This window comes from Carassius carassius, chromosome 10 (assembly GCF_963082965.1).
Source record: "Carassius carassius chromosome 10, fCarCar2.1, whole genome shotgun sequence".
Taxonomy (NCBI): domain Eukaryota; kingdom Metazoa; phylum Chordata; class Actinopteri; order Cypriniformes; family Cyprinidae; genus Carassius; species Carassius carassius.
Genome location: NC_081764.1, coordinates 17,371,557 through 17,387,991, shown reverse-complemented (window position 1 = coordinate 17,387,991; position 16,435 = coordinate 17,371,557). Strand labels below are relative to the sequence as shown.

The window sequence follows — 16,435 nt, the reverse complement described above, 5'->3', positions numbered from 1 at the left end:
ATTTTGAGACCAGTTTCATTGCAATATCCTGATGCAATTAAAAGTTATTAGCATTTTTATGTGTAATTATTAATGGTTAATGATTGGTTTATTACTCTTGACCAATAGGTGGCGTTGTTACAAAATTGATGTTGCATGGTCAGTGTGAGGTGACAATGACACATACAATGTTTGGTGCTAAAATGTCAAAGCTTTATTGAGATACAGCCTCAAATGCATTTTGGCATCCTTCCAGCAAATTCATTGATGCGCTAAATGAGAACATTTTGTATATTGACACGAAATCCATAACTTTTAGTTGGCTCAATCTGGAGATGATATGATTTAATTTTGGTGACAATCAGACAAATGGTCTAGGAGTTCGAAAAGGAGGTTTTGACTGAAAATCAAGATGGCGGATAGGAAGTTCGGCCTAATAAGGAAAACTTGGTATCTATGTTTTCGGCTTGACCAAAGGAATCTATTAATACCAGCGGCATTTCAATAGCCAAATTTATTCAAACGTTATTAGCCTTTTGCAAATTTTGTTATAACTTTTGACCACTAGTACTCAAATTATTTTGAGTACCTTCAGGGGATGGTGTTGTTCGCACATTCTGAGTTTCATAATATTACACCAATGCATTTGTTTAGTATAGCATTTTATTACACAAAACTGTATTGAAGTCAATGGGAATTTCATGTTTTGTTCTATTATAGCGCCACCAAGAGGCTCAGTCCCACCATTTTTTTTATGTGTCCTTAGAGTGAGCCCATACATATGTGTGTCAATTTTGGTGAAAATATCTCAATTCACTTTAGAGTTATAGACATTTATATGAAAAACACGTAAAAAATGACTGATATATGACTTTGATTAAACTGTACTACCCCTTACTATCAATATTTTCGCATTTGGGCATTATTGTTGAGCTATCGACCTATGTTTCCGAACTTCTGACGGTGGTTTCGTCTCGATCGGAATAGCGGTTTGGAAGATATAGCCAAATGGTTTTTAAGCACTAAATCACAATGCTACACAAACTGTAAGGCGAAACCTAGCATGTTTGGTATCTTGGACTCGGTAAGGTTTAGGAGTCTAATTTGATGAGTCTCGTGAAAATAAGTCGACCATACCCGAAGTTATAAGCATTTGAAAAAAACAATTCACCACTAGGTGGTGCTGTTTCGAAACTTCTCACGCTCCTTCAGGACATTGTACTGATGATCCATACCAAGTTTCGTAACAATCCGTTAATGTGTTCTTAAAATACAGCATTTTAGCACAACAGTCAAAATGGCCAAAATGGTAAATTTGATATCAGTCGACTCGGCATGTTGCACTGAATCTAACATGACCAATTTTATAATAGCAAAAAATAATAAAAAATAAAAAATATAAATAATAAAAAAAATAATAAAAAAATAGCAATTTTTCATATCTCCGGACCAGTAGGTGGTGCTGCGCCGAAACGCAGCATGTAGCCTCAGGTCATGCTTATTATGACATGTACCAAGTTTGGTCTGAATATGATAAATCATTGCAGATATACAGCCTTACGACTGTTTTTGCAAGCTCTACGTAAAATTTGTTCGAGCGTTTTTCGAAAACTGTTTGACGAATCAATTTGAATTCCATAACTTTTGGTCAGCACTGCCTGAAAATGATCTGGTTCAATTTTCGTGTAAATCGGACAAAACGTCTAGGACGAGTTTGAAAAAGTAGGTTTTTAAAAAAAATTCAAATGGCGGCCATATTTCTATTTTGTTGATTGGCCTTACTGTTCAGCCTTTATTAACAAAACATAAGTGAAACTTTGGACAGTTGGTGGCGCTAGAGGGAATGACTTAGACACAACAAAATTGGTGTACTTAATGTTGGCACTGTCCTCTATCAGAATGTCAAACCATTACAACTTTCCCGCAATTGGTTCTATGGGCTGCCATAGACTCCTAGTAGGAAGAAGGAAGAATGAATAATTAATAATAATAGGAACGGGAACAATTACAATAGGTGCCTACGCACCTTCAGTGCTTGGCCCCTAATTAGGCAAATAAATAAATGTATAAACAAGTGTGCTATAAATGATAATGGAATAGGATTGAGTAAGATGCAGGGATGTACCAGGATGAAGGGGTAACAAATAAATATAAGGATATTGCACATTTTTATTGCATAAGCATAAGTGGGGAACATTTAACTGTTCATGAGGTAGATTGCCTGGGGGAAGAAACTGTTCTTGTTCTTGTGCCTTACTGTTCTGAATGTGACATGTAGAATTTTAAGACTACAAGTATTTGTATGAAAGCGTGGTGTAATGGGTAATCAAAATAGCCTTTTTACTCAATTAGTCTGTGCTTTTTATTATTTTCATTTTCAGTTTAGTAACTTTTACTACTGCTTTAAAAATAGCAGAATGTTAGAAATAGATTGCAATGTTACAATGTTACAGTTAATGTGATTTAAACTTTTTGTTTTTGCACATAATATTTTTCTACATTACATTTACTTTAATACAAAATACCAAGATGTATAGGCTACAGTATACTGCAAATCAGCCAAAAAGTACAGAGATATTAATTAATATTAATTTTAAATTGTGGCAAAAGTGAACTAAACCGTTATGTTAAACAGTAGGGCAGTGCAAAAATCAAATGTGATTTTTTTTCATGCGTATCTCATCAGTAAAGGCGCTCCTGAGATTAGAAGTACATCTCCAGCATGTGCGTTCAGATCAGGGTTGCCAGGTTTTCAAAACAAATCCTGCCCACTTGCTTAGCTCAATCGCGTTTCCGGGAGGATTCCCGATAAAAAAAAAAATTGCGTCCCGGGGTAAAAACACACGTTTTTTGGCAGGGTTGCCTTTAGGGCTGTGCGATTTGGGGAAAATATCTAATTGCGATTTTTTTTTTTTTTTTTTTTGCTTGACAGATATTGCGATTGCAATTTGATTTGCGATTTTTACATTTGCAAAGTCAAGCTTCAGCTTAATATATATATATATATATATATATATATATATATATATATATATATATATATATATATATTTAGCAGACAAGATTAGAATGGTATAACTTATCTTATAGAATTAACTTAGTTACTGAATTTCACTGGAGATATTTCTTTTTTTATATAAATAAAGAACTGTATTTCTTTAGTCAATCATTAAAGTATTACATGTTACAATGTATTTGGGATTTTAATAACAAGTGGAAAATGTGCTGAATGTTTCATTTCATTTAAGAGAAATTAGCAAGCAGTTAGACTGAATTTACATTGGTTTTAAACAAGAGTCAGGCGTGAACCTGTGTCGAGCCTCATTCATACTGCCAGATGCGCTCGTGGAGATTTGCAGTGCAGGGCTGTGCAAGAATATAACCGAGCGTTACGAAACTGACTGCGTGAGTGCGGCGAGTGTGAACGGCTCATCCGTGACGCAGGATTCGCGCCGTGTATGAGAAGCATTCAGAGAGACAGGCTGTGTGTACGGTCTTCTGAATGGGGAATAGCGAACATGTAATAAGGGATGCTCTTGACATGCATTGTGACGCAGATTTTGTAAATTATATTTTTTGTTCGTTGTCTGTCTTTTCAAAGCTTAAGTTAACAAACATTTTTCTTTAGTTTTAATTTGCCTAACTATTGACCTGACCCTGTAGACGCCATAATCCCACTCCGTCTCTCTCCTGCTTTCCGTTTTTTTTTTTAATGGTCGGCATTTACACAGCAGCCTAGAGCTCGCTCTATTGGTTAGTATGACTGTCACTGAAGGCTTACAGTCATGCATATGCTGGAACAGAGTAATATCGCGTCCACATCGCAGGCTTTTGCGATTAGCAAATCGAAACGTCTCAAATCGCGATTTCGATTCGATTTCAATTAATCACACAGCCCTAGTTGCAGTGGTAAAATTTGCATTTTAGGGGCTAAACATCACGTTATTTGTATTGGGGTCGCTTCGACCCACTGACATGAAAAACAACCGCAGACCTGGCAACACTGGTTGGCCTTTACTACACAGAGCCGTAGTTCACAGAAAATCCACACAAAATCGATTTTAAAATCGCAGGCGATTCTTTGTCGATTTTGAAAGTGATTTTGTGTAGCTTGTCGGTGGACTTTGGCTCTGTGTAGTAAATGCCGCTCCACCTGAACCAGTGTTGCCAAGTCCACGGTTGATTTTCATGTCCGCGGGTCGAAGCGACTCCAATACCAATAACATGATGTTTAGCCCCTAAAATGCTAATTTTACCAAGGCAACCCTGCCAAAAAAACATGTATTTTAACCCCGGGACGCAATTTTTATCTGGGGACCTCCTGGAAACACGATTGGGCTAGTTTTGAGAAGCAAGTGGGCAGGATTTGTTTTGAAAACCTGGCAACCCTGATCTGAACGCACGTGCTGGAGATATACTACTAATCACAGGAGCGCCTTTACTGATGAGATGCGCATGAAAATCGCATTCGGTTTTTTTGCACAGCCCTAGTAAACAGAAAAGCAAGGCAGGGCTTAGCAATAGTTTTAGCCTAGATACAACCGTGGGGTGGTGTTGGCGCAGTGGACAAGACACATGCCTTTGGTGTGAGAGACCCGGGTTCGAATCCACTGTGAGACACCAATGTGTCCCCTGAGCAAGACACTTAACCCCTAGTTGCTCCAGAGGTGTGCGACCTCTGACATATATAGCAATTGTAAGTCGCTTTGGATAAAAGCGTCAGCTAAAAATGTAATGTAACTGTGGCAAAAAGAGAGCGAATGATAGCATAACTCCTGGGAACTTATCTACACAAGATATTTGCATAATTTGACTAAATCACATTACATCTACTGCTAGATAATGTGTTGCTCTGTGCTGTGCCTGTTGAATGAGACTGAGCACCAAACCCCATGTGTACTGTTCATGTTGAAACTACACTGGAGTTTAGTTCATTAGGCAGGCTTTAGCGAGGCGTTTAATTGCTTGGATGACACTGCACACTTGGGCAGTTGGTCACTACTGCCAGGTACACCTAAACCCTTCTCTGACCCTTATTAACTGCTGACAAACTCTGTGTATGTCCAGCTGTCTGCCGAGATGCTAGACATAGATGATGGTCACACATTGCTTGTAAGAGTCAGTCAGATTGACTACGTTTACATGCTGTTAAAATTCGGGTTATGGTCGGGTTAAGGTCACTATTCGGGTTTCTGAAACATTCGGGATAACCCGTTTACATGCGTGAGCAGAGAGAGTTACTCCTGTATGCATGGAATGTGTAATCAGTTGCCAATCCCGATGTAAACGGCGACGCACGGTTAGCGTCTGGACGTACGGACAACAAGACGCAATATGCGTCATTTCCGATTCTTCTTCCTGTATCCAAAGACAACAACAACAACAGCAGCAGCAGGCGGATAATGAATAGTTTGGGGCAGATAGCGATAGTCTTTGTTTGCGCTTTGGTGCTGGTACTGATCCACCAGCAGCACTTGACACTACTGTGCCTCTATACTGCACGCAGGGTTTTTTTATGCGCCGTCTCTACTCAAAAGACCAAGATTCCTTGCGAATAGAACATGCGCAAAACACACATTTTGATGGGGATATGCCGAAACGCGTTTACAAGACCAAATATTCGGGTTAAAAACAGTCTTTTTAAATATTCTTTTTAAAAACCGGGATATGAGCATATCCGGGTTTTTGCCGGTGTTTACATGGCCGTGCCCGACCGGGTTATTGCTAATATCCCGGTTTTGAACGGGTTATTGGCTGCATGTAAACGTAGTCAGTGATGCATACAACAAGAAATCAGATTTATAATGCAATGTAAATTAAATGACCTGGTTCTGTTTATTTTAGGGGTCAGATTCCTGAAGCGTTAAGTTGATGCGTGTAACAATGGGAGCATTGAGTGAGGGAGAGTGTTGATCTGTGCTCTTAAATTAGTCAATGGTCAAGAACCTGATTGTACTGTCAGCTACATTACTTTTTAGTTTAATAGAAAACGATTCAACCCGGCGCTCCGGTGAGATAAGAACTCGTAGTAGGTGCTCTGGGAATGGGGAAGCAATATAGAATGAAAAATACACAGAAAAAAAACAAATTACTATATGTAGGTATTTGTTTGCATGTATGTATACGTGTATGTATGTGTATGTATATATGTTAATATTATATTTTTTGTTCTTTTTGCATTGTCCCTTTTTTGTCTTTTTCTTATGGCCAATATCATTTGATATTGGCCATACCACAATAAAGGCTTCTTAACGTTTACCTTCTCCAACTGAATTATTTTTGAGTGCCTGGGACCTGTGTATTTTTCACTTTTTAGTTTACTTTGCATGTACATTCTTACAACGATGACAAAACGTTGGGACATGTAGCCATCTACAGCACATTTCCTGAGAGCTTTTCCTCTTACTTCAAGCTAAATATTGAACTAAATCGTTGATCTATTATGTGCAGTCATGTGTTGGCTGTTACATTCATAAAATCATTTGGCTTGGGCTGCCACATTTTCTGTGACTTTGTGTCATTTGAGTTGATTTACATTAACAACAAAATTTAAGTACACAAAACTTGCTTCATTTTAAGATGGGTTTCAGTAGAAGTAATGTTAACTTTTTTTATACTTCAACCTATCCGTTTTGAAAATGCACGTCAGAGATCTTATTGTGAAATATTCATCACTGTAAATGTTTAATATTTGATTTTTTTTGCCCTTGCTCTGTTTAATCAAAATAAAATGAATCAAAATGCCAACTCTATCATCTGGTGGAAATGGCAGACTAGACTGTGATGTTTGCCGGATTTATGTCATTAAACCCCAGTCCTCCACAATCAACTACAAGCCATGGGTCAGTAGCGGCCTCCTGCGTGAAAGCACAGTCCATGCTGCTTCCCCTCTCACAAGAGTCAACTAAGAGGGGAATTCAATTTTCAAAAATGAAATTGTGGCCCTAAAAATCCTGATTGGAGTATCACTATAAATGGTTATAAATTATAAAAAGGTTTTAAAAATCGGTGATCGAATCAGCAAAAACTGCTTTCTGTGATCAGCGATCCGTGATTGGCCTCAAAATTTCTGATTGGAGCACTCCGTATTTATGTACCATATTTTTCGGACTATAAATCGCACCTAAGTATAAGTCGCATCAGTCCAAAAATACGTCATGACGAGGTAAAAAAAACATATATAAGTCACACTAGACTATAACTCGCATTTATTTAGGACTAAGAACCAAGAGAAAACATTACCATCTACAGCCACGAGAGGGCGCTCTGTTTTCAGTGTAGGCTACAGGAGCACTGAGCAGCATAGAGCGCCCTCTGGCAGCTGTAGACGGTAATGTTTTCTCTTGGTTAATTTCTCTTGGTTCATGTCAAATTAATTTTGATAAATAAGTCGCACCTGACTATAAGTCGCAGGACCAGCCAAACTATGAAAAAAAGTGTGACTTCTAGTCGGAAACAGAAACACTGTAATTCATTCCTGTAACTACCTGTTAATTATTTCCAACACTTTTTATCGCTTTGTGTCAAGGTGTGGCTGAAATCATTGCAACATAGCGCAAGCTGCTATCTGCTTAGACTGTGAGAAAGAAATGCCTCCTGCTGAGATCTCAACGTGTCCAAACACACTCAGCACTCAAACGGATGATCAGAGATTCTGTTCACAGACAGACTAAATGAAAAAGCTTACAGACTACTGTTAGTTTGGTTTCAGCAGTTGCCAATGTAGTCTTACAAGTTGGCTTGGTGAATGCGAGAAAGATTCCCCAGACTGTGAACATCTGCTGCTCCGTAATCCCAGCCACTGTTGACCCATAAACCTGCCCAACTGACACTCCAACTGTAACAGGGAAACTCCTACATGCTGGATAGTGTCCGTGTGCTTCGAGGCTTCAGCGGGCTCTCTGACACATGGAAAATATGCCCCGGGTGGTATTTCCTTATTGCAGTCAACACCACCAAGTTGATCCTCAGCTTAGTTTTGATATGCTGTACTGCTTTTAGTTTTGGGTGCTTGAGAAAGCTGTAGAAAAAGAGACTTAATCCAATTATTGCTGAAGTATGTGAACAGAGTCCGTAGAATTCACACTCAAACGTAAGACATCTAAGATGTGTTCATGCCTGCAGTTTTTATTGTTTTATTGTAGCACCTAATAGAATCAAAATTCCTTAGTTGGTAGGGGTATCGAAATGAATAATTTCTTCGATGAATCGTGATGCAGACGAGGACTATTCGGTATCGGTTCAGTAATAGCCCATAACCAATAATAACATACTGACGCTTTTCAGATGTCATTTGTCGTATGCATTCTTTGTCACGGTAGCATACATTAGATGCATTCAGCTTGAAGTGCCGCTGCGCAGAATAAAAAGTGTGTGACATATGTACCTCAAGAGCGATAAGAGAGCAGACAGATCCTTATGCTTTCAAGGTTGATGTCATACACTCATCCTGCGCAGTGCTGCTTCAAATTGAACCGAATCGATGACATAATCATAACCGAACCGTGAGACCAGTGAAGGTTGTCAACTAGGCATGGGCCGGTATGAGAACTTGTCCCAGTTCATGTTTCGTTGTACAAAGCTGAAGTGTGCCGTCATTTAGGCTTTTGTGGTAACGTCCAGTGTGGGACTGTGGCGCTGACACCACCTCGGTTCCACCGCTTGTTGTGACCCGTGTGAAGAGGCTCGCGCAGGGCACAGCCATAGGCAGGAACGTCGCCCCGCGGCTGCAGCTTTCTCTCATATTGGGGGCGTTTTGTGTTGGTGCGGTGCTCGCATCGCGGTTTCGGTGATTCCACGCGGAACATAAATAACTGAAAAATCTGTGAAATCCAAGTGGAAAGGTTCAACATCTGTATTTTTTTTCATTGTACATTGTATTTTTTCATTTCATTTTACAATTGTTTTGTTTTCTTTAGCAATCCTGTCAGCTTTTTATTTTTCATTGATATTAAGCAGATGTAATTCTTTTGTTCAGGTCAAAATGTTATGACATAGTATGTCACAATTGTAAACTTAAAATGTAAACCTTTAAAGCAGGGTCTAAAAATATAAAATGTATTTTATAAAAAGACAATATACAGGTCCTTCTCCAAAAAATTGCATATTGTGATAAAGTTCATTATTTTCCATAATGTAATGATAAAAATTTAACTTTCATATATTTTAGATTCATTGCATACCAACTGAAATATTTCAGGTCTTTTATTGTTTTAATACTGATGATTTTGGCATACAGCTCATGGAAACCCAAAATTCCTATCTCAAAAAATTAGCATATTTCATCCGACCAATGAAAGAAAAGTGTTTTTAATACAAAAAAGTCAACCTTCAAATAATTATGTTCAGTTATGCACTCAATACTTGGTCGGGAATCCTTTTGCAGAAATGACTGCTTCAATGCGGCGTGGCATGGAGGCAATCAGCCTGTGGCAATGCTGAGGTGTTATGGATGCCCAGGATGCTTCGATAGCAGCCTTAAGCTCATCCAGAGTGTTGGGTCTTGCGTCTCTCAACTTTCTCTTCACAATATCCCACAAATTCTCTATGGGGTTCAGGTCAGGAGAGTTGGCAGGCCAATTGAGCACAGTAATACCATGGTCAGTAAACCATTTACCAGTGGTTTTGGCACTGTGAGCAGGTGCCAGGTCGTGCTGAAAAACAAAATCTTCATCTCCATAAAGCTTTTCAGCAGATGGAAGCATGAAGTGCTCCAAAATCTCCTGATAACTTGCTGCATTGACCCTGCCCTTGATAAAACACAGTGGACAAACACCAGCAGCTGACATGGCACCCCAGACCATCACTGACTGTGGGTACTTGACACTGGACTTCAGGCATTTTGGCATTTTTCCTCCTGACTCTGGCACCTTGATTTCCGAATGACATGCAAAATTTGCTTTCATCCGAAAAAAGTACTTTGGACCACTGAGCAACAGTCCAGTGCTGCTTCTCTGTAGCCCATTTCCTGCACACGCCTGTGCACAGTGGCTCTGGATGTTTCTACTCCAGACTCAGTCCACTGCTTCCGCAGGTCCCCCAAGGTCTGGAATCGGTCCTTCTCCACAATCTTCCTCAGGGTCCGGTCACCTCTTCTCGTTGTGCAGCGTTTTTTGCCACACTTTTTCCTTCCCACAGACTTCCCACTGAGGTGCCTTGATACAGCACTCTGGGAACAGCCTATCCGTTCAGAAATTTCTTTCTGTGTCTTACCCTCTTGCTTGAGGGTGTCAATGATGGCCTTCTGGACAACAGTCAGGTCGACAGTCTTACCCATGATTGCGGTTTTGAGTAATGAACCAGGCTGGGAGTTTTTAAAAGCCTCAGGAATCTTTTGCAGGTGTTTAGAGTTAATTAGTTGATTCAGATGATTAGGTTAATAGCTCGTTTAGAGAACCTTTTCATGATATGCTAATTTTTTGAGATAGGAATTTTGGGTTTTCATGAGCTGTATGCCAAAATCATCAGTATTAAAACAATAAAAGACCTGAAATATTTCAGTTGGTGTGCAATGAATCTAAAATATATGAAAGTAAAATTTTTATCATTACATTATGGAAAATAATTAACTTTATCACAATATGCTAATTTTTTGAGAAGGACCTGTATATGTAATATACATTTAACTAAAGGATCCTGAAAGCAATTAAATTTCCCCCCCTTTAACGTTACTCATACGGCGCAAAAAGTGTTTCAGTAAAGTTGAATATTACAGGGACTGATTATTGCAAATGCAGATCCCACTGTGTTCTGGTTAAACAATTTTTATTTATTTATTTATTGCTAAGGTTTGCATATGGTGGTGTTCTTTGACAACTTTCCTAACAATATATATTATTCCTAAAATAAGAAATATCCCAATATATCGTCTTGCTTACAGTATCGCAATATATTGTATTTGCAAACCCCTGTATCATGATGCATATCGTATCGCCAGATTCTTGGCAATACACAGCCCTAGGTGTCAGTGTTACTCTTTACACTGCACTCAGTCTGAGGGATGCCTACTATTTCAGTCTTTGAGGAGACATGGAAACAGAGCATACCGCAGGAACATTATAATGGAAAATATTAATGGTGTTGAAACCATGAAATTTTCAAATGGTGTAATATACCTTGAAACCGGTAATCGGCCCATGCCTATTCACAACCCTATCAATTGGCAGCCTTTTTTGCCAGTTTATTTGATCAGTTATAGACACAGTAGTATACCTTACAGTACTGTTAAAAAGTGTGAAATGTTATAACAATTAAAAATAGCTTTTACGTTTTAATATAATATAAAATGTTATTGTCAGAGATCAATAAATAAAAAAATTGCTAATTTGGTGCGCAAGGAAAATTCCTTATTCCTGGCTTTATTTATTTTTTTTTTTTTAGGAAACTTTGTACTTGATTTTAGGATATTTTGGTGAATACAAATGTCAAAACAACAGCATTTATTTGAAATGGAAATCTTTCATAACAATAGCCATGTTAACATGGACACTTTTTGTTTCGATTGGAATCCGAGCATAGTATCACTGGTGTAGTTTATTCATGTTTTTTATTGGCTGCGTGCTTTCATGTTGTAATGTTTTGTGTGAAGACACAGCTTGTTCGTGTTTTGATTTGTTCAAGCACATGGCTTGTGATTTTTGTTTTGTTGGCCATGTGCTTTTCTTGTTTGTTTCCATGTGCCATGTGCTCTCATGTCTATTGTTTGACCCTGCCTACCTTGTTACCTGATTAATAGTTTATTTTCCAAACCTTTCTTCCCTCATTACCCTCCTTGTTTTGCTCCCTATTTATTCTCCTTGTGTTTGCAGTCCTTTGCCAGTTCGACATTGAATTTTTGTGTATCTATCATGATTATGTCCTGCTCTGCCTTGACCTGTCCTCTCCAGCCTTGCAGAGCCTTGCTGACAGCCTGATTTCCCCCCACGGGTAGTTTTTGTTGTTGGTTTTGCTTTATTTCTATTATTACTAAAGAGCCAATTCTCAATTGAGGCCTCCCTCATCCCCAACCCTGCACAATAGGGCCCTATGAAATCCATTTTATTTTTTCCCAAATTTTATAAATTAATTTTTTTCTAGTTTTTCTAGACCTCTGTTTTAATGTTAAATTTTTTTATCCATTTTTTAAAATCCATTTCTTTCTTTCACAAAAAGTCTTACCCCATACTTTGTATGGTAGTACATCTACTTCAGTGGTAAAGTAGGTAGGTAGAAGAAATCATACTTTTCTAGAGATGTTCTTAGGGAATCAAGAATATACACCACAACCAGTGTAGCCTGATTCCCAATGAATGAATGAATGACCTTTATGGTCCAGCTCTTTTAAAGAATAGTTTAAAAACGTGAATTACCGGTTTTGAATTATGAAACACTGCCCTGTATAAAATACAGCATTAGAAGACAGAAACCGTTGCAGTGTTATAAATGCCATTGTACTGAATTATCCCCAAATTAAATTAAGAATAGATTCAAAATCGGAAACAAGTCAAGGGCTTATTAATCCGAATCAAATCTGGACATCTGTATTGATACCCAGCCCTAATGTATTTCATATCAGCACTAAATTCTAACAACAATGGTATCATACATTTTTTCTTCTTCAGATCAAAATAACAATTAAAAACTATTAAAAGTAGTTTTGGCAGAGCCTAGAGGAGGCCAATTGGAAAGTGCTTACCCTGCTTGGCATGGAGAGTACATTCTTTACTTAAGAATCTTTATTAAAGGCAGAAAGTATCAGTCAAGTTTAGAATGTACCAAAGAACTGGAGGGTAACAATCTGGCCTGCCCAATTCAAGTCAGGCTGTTTTTATGGTCTTTAAAAATACATTTCACATTACAAACAGCTGTCTGCTGTATAATTTTCCCAGAAAGTCACAAGCTCAAATAGAAAAATCTAAGCGCAATGTCTTCTGGGTACATAGTAATTAGTCCTTCATTTTGTAATGACAAGCCCCTGAGTCCGTTTATAGGGAAAACCCTTTTTTCCTTTAAGCAGATTTAACCGCTTTTGTGCCCTGAAATGTCCTCAGATGTTCTCCTCGCCTTTCACAGTTATATGTTTACAACAGACAGTCCAGCTGACCTCAGAGAGATTGACTGTGTTGTGGCCTTGTGTCTGGTTTCGGCCCGGCTGTATGCTGTGGAGAAGTACTTAGATAGGCCACAGATAGTTCCCCCTGACACCCATTAGCCTCAAATATCCAGCGACTTCATAGCAGACGCAGCTGCTTTTTCGCAGAAATATTTAACCACTCACAACCCCATAGTCTTAAAAGGGGGGGGGGGGGGCAGAAAAGAAATAATAAGAAATGCAGACCATCCATACATCCGTCCATACATCACCATCTGCTTATCTGGGGCCAGGTCACGGGGGGCACAGGTGCCCAGACTTCCCAGGCCAGCCGAGAGACGTAGTCCCTTGGTCTTTCCCGGGGCCTCCAGAAAAGAAATATTAAGAAATGTAGACTATGTAATATAAAATGAACTACAACTTTAAACTTAGAATTTGAATTTGAATCAATGTAATTGAATTTGAGTTCAAACTAATAACTGCAATTTTGCTTAATTTTAGCCTCATGAATTAATAACATTTTGAAATGTATTACAAATGCATAATATTCTGATATTTGTTACAACAATAATAACCAATATAATATTACCATGATATTAGAATCCGTGTGAATGGAAAGTGAAGAGAAATATTCATATTATTAATTTAATTAATGTGTTTATTGAACTTTTTTTATATAATATTTAAACTATATGGTTATTGTTGAATAATTCTAGGGTAAATAAATAACTATAACACATTTACAAAAAAGGTGTATGTTTGTCTTATGCTTATCCTTTAATGAACAAAATGGACAATTAAATCATTAATTGTAATTATTGTTATTCAGCTAAATTGTCATGATTGTGGAAAAAAAGTATAAAAATATATATTTTCTAATAAATCTATTAATTGACTTCTTGTTTTTTCTCTCTCTATTGTAGTCAAAAGCGGATGGGCAGACTCTTTCATCTGAAGTGTACAGACGGATCAATCTCATTGAGAGCGATTATTTTGGTCTGGAGTTTCAGAATCTGCAGATGAACTGGGTAAGTGGCCACTTGACAAACAGTCCCCCTGCTCACTCAAAGACGGGATTGTGAACGACCCGCTCCGGCTAAGCTCTTAAAAGACAAGGAGGTGTATTATGTTGTTTGTGCTGCCTCTCTCTGGGCCCAAGAAGTTTGCTGTTCCCTTTAAACCTGCCTGATGTAGGGACACAAACTTAAAGAACACATCTTAAAGAACATCTGCAAATGGACCATGTCATTCAAAAGACTTATGCAGAATTATTAAACTTAAATATGAAAGATTTTACAGTTGATTTAAACAGGTCTGTGTATTGACTGGCATTAGATTCAATATATTTAAAGGATTGTGTGATCCAGGCTAAAGTAGTTGCAAAACGTCAAGGTGAAGTATGTTATGTATTTTTTTTTTAGTCTTAATATACCTACCTTTGCTTAATAGGCAGAGAAAACATCTAAATTGATTGCAACACTGCCGATAGTGTGAGTTAGGTATGGAACTAGTTTTATTTGACCAGTGACCAATGTAATGTCAGTTACATATTCATTGTAATTTTAATTTGCTGACAAATTGTACATTGTTATATGCTTTACAAGGCAACCATGAGATATTTTGGTAGCACTTTATTTTACAGTCCTGTTCCTCATGTACATACTATGTACTTATTATAGTAATTACAATAACTATGTAATAACTAGGTACTAACCCTGAACCTACCCCTAAACCTAACCCTACCCCATGTAGTTACCTTGTATTACCAGAACTTTCTTAGATAAACACACTGTAAGTACAGTAGAAGTACATGTTAGTACACGTACTGTAAAATAAAGTGCAACCGATATTTTAATAAGCTAGTTCTTTTGATAATAAATAGGCTTATAGAATGTGTTCATTTATGTTGTTCCAAACCTGTATTTCTTTCCTCTGTGGAACACAAAAGAAAATATTTTGATGAATGTTGGTAACCAATAATTTTTAGTTCCCATTGACTATTGCATGGACAAATATACAATAGAAATCAAAGGGAAGTGAAACCGTTTAGTTACCAACATTCTTCAAAATATCGTCTTTGGTGTCCAGCTGAAGAAAGAAATACAGGTTTGGAATGGTGAGAGGATCATGAAGGTGAGAGGATAATAACAAATAATAATAACATTTTCATTTTGGATGGATTGGAGTGTTTTGTGTTTTTTTGCTACATCCTTTTTGTTGTTGTTGGTATTGTTTTTATTTTGCTTTTTCTTTCTTTTCTTTTTTCTTTTTTTTTTTGCGGTTTGGTTTGGTTTGATTTGTTTTTTTCACTATGGAGGAAATAACTGGGAAAAATACTAAGGCTTTCCAGAAATTCCTGAAATATGTTTTTGGTGTGGTCAGTATCTCAAGATCTCATCTGTGGCCTCTGTGACAGAGATGTTCTTCAGTTTTAATGCTTTCTTGAAAGACAAGTTTTGTTTCTACAGGTTTGGCTGGAGCCCACCAAGCTCATAGTGAAACAAGTGAGACGTAAGTTCACTTTCTGTTTTGTGTTGAGTTTAGACATCAAAGGATCTTGGGGTCTTCGAAACCAGTGTGTTTCTACTTACTATCCACAGGGCCAATGAACACACTCTTTCGGCTGTCAGTGAAGTTCTTTCCTCCAGATCCTGGTCAGCTTCAGGAGGAGTTTACTAGGTGTGAAGATGTTCTGAAATCATTATTCATCCTTTACATACTTGTAGATAAGGTGAACTGTGCCTGTTATGTGCTTTTTCTCCAGGTACTTGTTTTCTCTGCAAATCAAGAGGGATCTAATGGAGGGACGACTGAACTGTACGGAAAACACTGCTGCCCTGCTGGCTTCTCATTTGGTGCAGTGTATGTATAATATGAGATCAACTAGTGTATCGGAAGTCCTGACTCCTGTCCTCCATATTGTTTTAAATGTATTATGTTACACTGACTCTGTTGTGTCTCTGCTTTGTAATGTTGTTGGATTCAAAAATGCATTAAAAATGGACATTCATATTCAGCATATTCACAAACAGAGAAAAAAACATGGAACAATTAATATCACTGAGATGACTCTTGCATCTTACTTTCTTACTGTGTATCAAGGTCAGAAAGTATTTTGACGTATAATTTGACATTTTGTTTGTATTTATTTAAGGTTATTTCAGGTAGTAAAATGTCCTTTGGTGCAACCCCCCAAAATAACTTAATCTTCAAAATCTTTATAAAATGTTTTTCAAAGATGGCTGTATTTATTTGATCAATAAAAACTGTACTGTTGTGAAATATTTTTATAATTTAAAATAACCATTTTCTATTATTAATAGAATTGAAAATTCTTTTTTCCGCTGTAATAACAATGTTGAATTTTCTTCAGCCATTACTCCAGTG

The 16,435-nt window shown here is 37.6% G+C and overlaps 1 protein-coding gene across 3 annotated transcripts in view; it reads left to right on the top strand.

The window, feature by feature from the left end:
- The window catches only part of LOC132151915 (FERM, ARHGEF and pleckstrin domain-containing protein 2-like), a 56,660-nt gene that overhangs the window by 16,178 nt on the left and 24,047 nt on the right, over positions 1 to 16,435 (top strand). For all 3 annotated transcript variants that reach the window (XM_059560460.1, XM_059560459.1, XM_059560461.1), the window contains exons 3-6: positions 13,972 to 14,076; positions 15,517 to 15,559; positions 15,649 to 15,727; positions 15,813 to 15,910. In XM_059560460.1, coding sequence (XP_059416443.1) covers positions 13,972 to 14,076; positions 15,517 to 15,559; positions 15,649 to 15,727; positions 15,813 to 15,910 — 325 coding nt within the window. The remainder of the gene's footprint in view (positions 1 to 13,971; positions 14,077 to 15,516; positions 15,560 to 15,648; positions 15,728 to 15,812; positions 15,911 to 16,435) is intronic.